The 8985-nt window shown below is 38.5% G+C and overlaps 2 protein-coding genes across 2 annotated transcripts; both read right to left on the bottom strand.

Moving 5' to 3' along the window:
- Nucleotides 1-1840: 1840 nt before the first annotated feature.
- On the bottom strand, nucleotides 1841-2758 carry LOC145286499 (uncharacterized). The gene has a single exon (XM_080135400.1). The coding sequence runs from the start codon at nucleotides 2756-2758 to the stop codon at nucleotides 1841-1843; it is 918 nt and encodes a 305-aa protein (XP_079991526.1).
- Nucleotides 2759-2797: 39 nt separating this feature from the next.
- On the bottom strand, nucleotides 2798-5176 carry LOC145286498 (uncharacterized). The gene is made up of 2 exons (XM_080135399.1): nucleotides 3728-5176; nucleotides 2798-3610 (listed from the first exon to the last, which is right to left on the bottom strand). Exons 1-2 carry the CDS (start codon nucleotides 5174-5176, stop codon nucleotides 2798-2800), a joined length of 2262 nt encoding a protein of 753 aa, XP_079991525.1.
- Between the last annotated feature and the right edge of the window lie 3809 nt (nucleotides 5177-8985).

Here is an 8985-nt window from a genome sequence, read left to right as displayed (position 1 = left end):
GGGTCTTCAAGTACAGATGTACAGCCATTCAGATTGTCATCAGCATTCCTCATCAAGGAATCAAGTCCATCAATGGGTTCTTGAATAGACGACTCCAAGGGATAGAGGTGCTTCAGGGAATGAACTTGCAAGGAGCCATCTCCTCGTTTTATCTGAGCAGATCTCACCAATCCGTCATCTCCTGTAAATAGACGTGTGACCCTACCCAATGCCCAAAATGGTCGAGGTTTGTAAGGGAGTTTGATTGTGACTACATCTCCCACACAAACAACTGGTGAAGTCCCTCCTTGTTGTCTTTGGGCATGCTCTCTTATACTAAGCAGATAATCTTCGTACCAAATTTTCTTAAATCTTTTTAATGCATCATTCCTGCAATTTAAGGACTCTAAGAGTTGTTTCCGAGAGGGAGGTTCTAGTTGATAAATACCCTCCCCATCCATTCTCAAAATCAAACGAGGGTTTACTACAGGGCGTAAAAAGTGATTTGGACTTATTATTTCCAAACTTGAGTCAGATGAACTTCTGTAAGTCAAGGGACGGTCATTTATGGCATTTTGTACATCAGAAATAATTGTCAGGAGATCGAAATAATCATGACTAGCTCGTCCAATTAATTTATACAAGCAAGACTTGATGGTTTTAATCAGTCTTTCCCATACACCTCCATACCAAGGAGAGTGTACAGGGATCTTAACATGCTTGATTTGGCATGTCCCCAATTTCTCCCTGAATTCACTGGAAGCAATCACCTCATGAATCATGTCACATCCAGCCACAAATGACTTAGCATTGTCACTATAAATATGCGAAGGAATCCCATAAATATTTGAAAATCGAATCAAGGCCATTAGGAATGAGTGAACAGACATATCCTCAATCAGTTCTAGATGAACTGACCGTACCTCCAAACAAGTAAAGACCAGGATATACATCTTCACCCTCTCCCCACCTCTCAGAACCCACAGATGACCCGTATAGTCTACTCCTGTGTGCAAAAATGGTCTTATCATATTCACCCGATGTTTAGGTAAATCAGTCATTTTGGGGTAGGTAAATGGAATAGAGTTAAATTTCTGGCACAAGGAGCATCCTGATAAAATTCTCTTTACCGCCTGCCTACCCTGGGGTATCCAGTACCCAGATAACCTGACCTTATTCAAGGTAGCAGGAACACCCAGATGCTTACACTGGTGGTGACAGTCCAATATTATGAGATTAGAAAGATTATGATCCTTAGCAATAAGCAAGGGATTAACTATTTCGTATTCATATACAGAGACCTTCCCAATTCTTCCCTTGGATCGAATTAATCCTTACTTATCCAAAAAAAGGTTTAGACTTCCCACTCTCGGTGGTATTGACCTACCTGAAGGATTTTGTAAGTATTCTAATTCCTCCCAGAAGGATTGTCTCTGCATTACTTTAATCAAGTGTGTCCGAGCCATCTTACCAAAGTCGGAGTCTCTTTTCCTCAACCTATTAATAAACTTGAACACACATGTGGTGACATTTAATAGTTTAGACAATGAAGAATATCTATCATATTGCACAACTGGCTCCTCCTGGCTGTGCGAAACAGCACAAACCATCGAAGATACAATCTTTTTGCTTTCTGGGCTCAAACAATTCAAAGGATTTTCAGGCCAAGAAATCGGTTGGTCTCTTAGCCAAGACGGTCCAGAAACCCAATATTCCAAATTGACCCTCAGTTTAGAGGTAGGAATACCCCTGGTGATAAGGTCAGCGGGATTCTGTGCCGTAGGCACATATTTAAACTGAATGGCCACACCAAATTTAGACATCAATTCAGCCTCCCATTGACTAATGTCCTTCAATCTATTCATGGCAAAACATTCTTGCTATTAGTCCGCCTTGTGACCAACCAGGATAATACTATTTGTGAATCAACTGCAAGAAATACCTTTTTGAAACTTACATTAGAATAGGCCTTCAACAAAGTCGGAAGGCACTTGATGGCCAAGAAGGCCGATAAAAGCTCCAGAGTTGGTAAACTCTTCGATTTAAGAGGCGCCACCTTTGCCTTGGAAAAAACCAGAGATGAAACCTTCCCCTGGACTGCATATGCTGCAAATCCATATGCCCTTTTGGATGCATCGCAAAACAGAAATAATTCAGCTTCCCTCCCTTCATCAAGGGTTTTTCTAGGGAAGGTAACAGAACCAAGTTCTGACAATTCATGAGCGATGACTGCCCATTTGGATTGAAGTTCACTTGGCACAATTTCATCCCACTCAAAACCTAATTTCCACAACTCACTAACAAGAGTACGTGCCTGTATAGATACCGGCAAACATAATGAGAGTGGATCGAATATCCTTGATGCTTCAGACAGTATATGCCTTTTAGTTGCTGCCTCAGGGTTACAATTATAGGAAGCAATATTGATGGTATCAGCAAGAGAATCGTAACGATAACCTAATACCTTCTCCCAAGGACAGCTGTGACTCACAAGAGTACCATCTCTCCTCATTAAATCGTGTAATTCTGTATGATTAGAATTGCAAGATTGGAGTATGAATCCTCCCTCTTGCAATCTTTCTACTGCTCGTGTATACAAGCCCGTTAACTCATCAAAGGAATTGCTTGTTTTAATCAGATTATCTACATAAAAATTAGACTGTAACATCCCAGTGCAATCATCCAAAGGATAACGCCCAGCATGAAATTTTAGTATGCAATTCAAGATGAATGGGCTTGCACTAAACCCAAATAAGATTGTTGTGTAACGATAACACATTAGCTTATTATTTTTTCGCAGAAAGAAACAAAATTTATTCTAATCAGATTCACTAGATAATCGAATCATCAAGAATGCCTTCTTGATGTCTGCTAAAAATACATACCTATTTGTTCGGAAAAGCAGAGTTAAATCAAGCCTGTCCGCTGTTAAGTTGATCCCAGGATAAGCAGCATCATTTAGAGAGACAGAGTTCTTAGTTTTAAAAGAACAGTTAAAAACTGGTCGAATTTTAGTTGTAGTTGTATGCTCGTCTTTGAACACAGGTCTATGTGGAACCCACACATAATGTTTGTATTCCTGAGGGGAGCATTCTAGGGGTTCAATTATCCCTTCTCTTTCTTGGTCTTCAAAAACCTTAATATACTCCTCATATAAGTCCTTCTTCTTTAAATTGAATGCTACTCTGTCCAGCACCTTAAGTGCTATATGATGGTTAGATTGAACCTGAGATAACTTGTCCTTATGCCAAGGCAATTTAACCAAATAATGACCATCTTTATAAACTATGTTTTGCATGAATTCTTCCATCTTTTGATTGTCATAGTCAGAAACCGATTCTATGTCAGGCAGTCCCAAGGATTCTAGACTAAACATCCATTCCAAGCCCCGATCCACAGTGCTTCCTTCAAAAATGTCGGCAAATGGATCCACATAGGTCGGAACAGGATTCACAATACTATTAACCAAAGAATCGTTACAATAGTACTGCCTGTCAATTTCATAGCTCAAGGCTCCCGGAGTTATAGCAATCTTACTGATTTGGTTCTCATGCAAAAAATGTTTTGTATTTCCTATGGGGATAATGCCAGCGGATGTCTGCCAAGCCGCACCATTCATGCATCGTGTTATCTTCATGGGACGCATATATTGAATCAAATCAATTCCCATGAGACCCCACAATTGTACACTGCCACTCTCTATCTCTGCAGCAAATGTATAATTCAGTTTTCTTAGGTTTTCCCAAACCAAAGGAAGGCCTGGTACTTTGTGAGACAGATTCAATTCGCAATCAATTAGAATAGGTAGTTGGGGGGCTACTCCCGGCAAGACCTCTACAACTGCAGTTAACTGCTTGAAAATGCGGCGTTTTCTCCCCACAAAGATCACAACGTCCATGGCCACCTCCTCCCATGAGTCTGGATCGCACTTCAGGTGCTGAAGAACCCTTTCAGAGAAATATGACCTCTGACTGCCCGAGTCAATAAGGCAATTCAGAGAAACTGAGGAGGCTCCCCTTTTAATTGTGATGTTGACCATTGGCAGTAGGTTTTGAATGTCCCCAAGTTTTGTACTTATGCTAGTATTTATTTCTGTTTTCTCTAGTACAAATTGAGGACACATAGAAGCATAATGCCTCCGAGACTTACAATACCTGCAAGGGAATCTAAATCCCTTGACTCCTGGACAGGCTTTCTGATCATGGCTGGCAACTGTGCAGAATTCACACAATCCAAGTTGCCTACAGCGTTGCAGGCGCTCATTGTATGAGGGATAGGTAGTACACTGAGAACTAGTGTGTCCATTTCTTGCACAAAAATTGCAATAAGGAATCTTGTCTTCCAAGTCTAGGTCTGCGTGAAAACTTTGTAATGCAGAATTTTTAGGTGGGCTTCTCGTCCAAACAGCATTTGACCTTGGCTTAAACCGTGGAATCATTTCTGTCTTAGGAGTTGAAATAGGTTTAATCCGGAGTAATGCTTTAATAACTTCGTGACTATACTGCAGTATGCAGTTCAAGCCAGGATATGGTGTGCTAGAGCCTCTAATGAGCTCTGCCTTTATCTCATCAGGGATCTTATCAAATAGGATATGAGCCACCAGACATCCACTTCCGGAGTCCTCAACTAAAAAATCATAACCATAGTCTGAATCTAACTCACCAAGTTCATACTGAACCTGGGAAAGATATTCCTTTAGTTGTTCATAAGACTTGTCCACCTTAGGTGTAGACTGCACTATTCTTTTAAAAATTTCTTCCCTAATGGCTTCTCTGTCCCAGTATTCCTCCTTTAAAATATTTATGGCCACATCATAATTATGGTCATTTTCTGACAGGTGATGGATCAGATGAAATGGCCGACCTATCACATATGCCTTAAGGCATATGAGTTTTTCCTTCTTTGAGCTCACTCCAGATGTGCAAAACTCAAAACGGGTTAGGAAATCCCGCAGGGCAAATTTATTGGTTTTATCAACGCCAGTAAATGTTGGACATGTTATTTTAGGCTTCGCTAATTCAATGCCAGATTGAGCTGGGGAAGGTAGAGTGGGAGGAGTTGAGGTTAGTAAAGGGGAATGGATCTCTGGAACCGGTAAGGAAGCATCTAACTGCGACAATGATTTATTCACCCTGGTTTTGTAAGTGAAACTGTCTGTCAAACAGCACCTCATCTCAATCGATGGTGTCTCCTTCATTATTTTCTTGTCAATATGCAATAACTCTTGGAGCCACTGGAGAATGTCTCGTTTATGAAGTTCTAATACATCTCTCTCAAGAGGTTCAAGTCCACTAAGATTTTCTAGTGTTAAGTCTATCATCGTACGAGTGACTCTCTGATCTTCCAATAAGGATGACCGTGATGATTGTTCAACTTATAAGGAATTCATTTTAATATAAAAAACAGTATCTGTTGCAATGTCTAGCGAATTCTTAATAGGATGCTATAAAAAAGGTATAATCAAGGACCTAGGTCTGAGGCTAAGAAATTTATCCTAACACATCAATGACAACTGGCTGAGAGAGAAAGAGAAAAAGAACGTCTTACCTCTTGCAACAGATGCCGTCGGTTGCGACCTCAGGTATTAGTCCTTGTGGTCCCGTAATAATTCTTTATCAATACAATTGATTGAGAAAGAAAAAACAAAGGAACTACCAAGACGGTGTCCCAATTGTAAATAGGAGAAGAAGAAAAGAAAAGGAAAGAGAAGAAAAGGAACAACTTCAGACACGGTGTGAACCGATTGTAAAGATGGGGGTAAAAAAATAATAATCAAGCTAGTCAACCCATACAATTTTATAGAAGGTCTAGGGTCACATGATTTATCCATTAGTATAAAAAACAATCACAAAGGGAAAGACGCTTTCGCATCCATCTCTCAAAACCCGAGGTCATTGAAGGTAGGAAAGATTTTCTTATAGTACAAAAGTGTCCAGTTAAGGGTTAACGAGTTTATGTTTTCGGCCAATTTTTCAATAGTTTTCGTTCGAAGGGCCGAAAACTAAAAATGATACCAACTTCCTTAAAATCATGCACGACTGTCGAACATTTAAGGCAGACATGCTAACAAAAATACATACATGCATACATACATTTGAACATATTTTTCCTTCATATTATAGACTCGCGTTGGTGCCGGCGTTGCCAGTTGTTTGGAGATGTGTGTGTGTGTGTGTGTGTGTGTGTGTGTGTGTGTGTGTGTGTGTGGGTGGGTGTAAGCTTTAACAAAATTGAAGCTAACGAATAAGCGAAGTAATAACCCTATTTAAATATTATGGAATAAACGATGTTCAACTTCTTAAAAGAAGCGGAAAAACCAAAACAAATGCAACGAGTGTGATAGACCCCCCCAAAAAAGGAACGTTTAAGCGATGTTGTTAAAACTCCTTAAAAAATCGGAAACAAAGCAAAAAAAAAAAAAAAAAAAAAAAAAAGAGAACGTGACGGAAAAATATGAAAGTGTAAATGAACGATGTTACAACTTCTTTAAATAAATCGGAAAAACAAAAACAAAAATACAGCGAACGTGATGGAAAGAAAGAAAAAAAAAACGAGAAAATGGTATAAATAACCCTGTTTCAATATAAACTTTAAACAATCGAAAAATAAATATCTCTGATACCTCGGATCGCAACTGAAATCTAAACATAACAACGCTGCCACTTGGACCATTGTGCCATGTCCGCGTGAGCGAATTAAGGTTGATTTTTATAATATTTTTACTAATTTTTTTCTTTTGCGCATGCGTATTTGGCTATATTGTCATGAAGGACCGATATTTTGTTACTCCTCACTGTAGAAACGTGTCCGTTGAGGGTGAAGAAAATAATGTTTCTAGCCAGTTTTCGATAATTGTCATCCGAAGGTTCGGGCTTCAAAATGATACCGGTCTCCGAAAATTCGTCGCCTTTGTAGAAAGTTTTTGCGATACATACTAACACGCACAGCCAAACACACACGTTTTGCCTTTATATACATATATATATATATATATATATATATATATATATATATATATATATATATATATATATATAGATGGATTATGTTTCACTTTTAAATGTTGATCTTCAATTATCATCAAAAGTCGCATATACATAATAATCTAAAACCTATTTCATTATATATATATATATATATATATATATACATATATCTTCAGTTAGTTGTAAGGCATCCAATTACCCCCCTCTGCAGCAAAAACTTGATTCCGTTACGGTTTAAACTCATATCCAAGGGCTCTTTTAAAAGTAGATACTCTTCCCTTTACTGCTGCGACTTATATTTCGGTACAGCTTTGTCTTCCAGGTATTGCTTCTAAATATTTCTTACGTGTATTTTTTATTAAGTGTGTTTATTTAAATCACAAGCGGTGTAATGTTTATATCCTCCAAAGACCATGTCGATTTTACGTCGGGATATTTTTTCCGTTCATCTCTATTTAGGCCAAAATAATTTGGGACAGTGACATCGATAATGAGCGCAGTTCTTTCAGGCTCGTTCCATATTGCAATGTCTGGCTTGTTGACCTCGTCCTTTATATATTTTCCCGCCTGTATGTCTTTGTCATAGAACACATACATTTTTCTGTGTGATGTTATCGGTGATGGATCATGTTCCCAGATGTTCGTTGACCTGCCAACTTGCATCTCTCCACAGATCTTCCAGTAAAGGTATTTACAAACATTGTTGCGACGAACAATGTAAAGACCATCTGCCAATAAGATTGAACAACGAGATATTAGGTAACTTGAGTTCTAAATCTCTGAGTGGCAAAACCTGCACTCGCCATTTAAAAAAAAATATATATTTGTGAGTAAACCCTGATCTTAACAGGCTGTGTGTATGCGTGTGTGTGCATTTGCAAATTGATACCCATATTCAAATTAGGTTTATTTAGTCAGATTGCAGTTGATATTTTGACGTGTTAACGTTGAATATGGCATTCGTTTGCAGTGGAAAATAATGGACTAATATTTGTTGTCAAACTGATACACACAAGGGTATAATAATTTGCTGAAAAGCTTACAAAGACTGTCCAAATGATTAAGCTTGTCAGCTTGTAAATTGTATGCCTACCGTGGCTCTAACGCTGACTCTCACTTCTAGGCTTCTTCTTTATAAGAAAAATCATAAAAATATAACTATATAGTATTTCGTTCCAAGGGGTTTCGAGTTCCTAGCGTTGGAAATTGATAGGATACATAAGTTTGATTTTTTTATCCTCCGTGGAGATTGCTTCCATGTCGATTAATGAAAGTATATTACACTGTTCCATCATCAGTTTAACGCGGATTTACAAAAACTAATGTTTTCATTTAGTGGGCCATTTACTGTTTTCGACGATGAGAGATAGAATACCAATCATTACAAAAATAGCCTAAAACAAGCCAGTGCCCACAACTTGTGTATAATTGGGATATATATAACTGTATGAAAAGATTCAATTTCTTAAGTTACTAATGAGGTTCTGGAGAGCAATGTCTTTGCGGAAGAAGACGCAGGCAGGCACCGATCTATGCATGAAAAAATACTTGACTTAGCTTGATTCTGTTCTGCAAGGCTTAAACCTTTCATTTAGATTCAAAACAGATTCATTTACAAGTTGACTCTGCATGGGTGCTCCGTTGTGTAGATGATATATCGTCTGAGAAGGCTCACCAAACCAGCATCTAGCATAATGGGCTCACAAAATTTGTTTTGAGATGAAATTTATACCAGTCAAATCGCATGATAAACGGATCGATTAAATCACAAGGATACCACAGAGTTAGCCGCATAAAACCCGTACAATGGAAAAAGCTAGACAATCTGTGTACGCTGTGACCGATGAACGAAATGTTTACCATTGATCCAACGTGAAATGGTATAAAAAGAACGATGAACCCACTGAAGTTGACCTAATCCAAGAATAATTAAAGCCCAGATACGATCAGTGGTTATGGATTGCAGATTATACTAGAATTTGATTCAGTCCATTTGAAGCCTGGCAAACTTAATGCCAAT

Source organism: Euprymna scolopes, chromosome 10 (genome assembly GCF_053919585.1).
Source record: "Euprymna scolopes isolate OS-2025 chromosome 10, ASM5391958v1, whole genome shotgun sequence".
Classification (NCBI taxonomy): domain Eukaryota; kingdom Metazoa; phylum Mollusca; class Cephalopoda; order Sepiida; family Sepiolidae; genus Euprymna; species Euprymna scolopes.
This window is presented reverse-complemented; position numbering and strand designations above follow the sequence as displayed.

Bases quoted from the DNA above. Each gene is read 5' to 3' on its own strand.
- LOC145286499 (XM_080135400.1), bottom strand. From the start codon at position 2,758: ATGTGTTATCGTTACACAACAATCTTATTTGGGTTTAGTGCAAGCCCA.
- LOC145286498 (XM_080135399.1), bottom strand. From the start codon at position 5,176: ATGAAGGAGACACCATCGATTGAGATGAGGTGCTGTTTGACAGACAGT. The intron at 3,611-3,727 runs GTTTGGGAAAAC...CGTCCCATGAAG, and splicing joins AAGTACCAGGCCTTCCTTTG to ATAACACGATGCATGAATGG.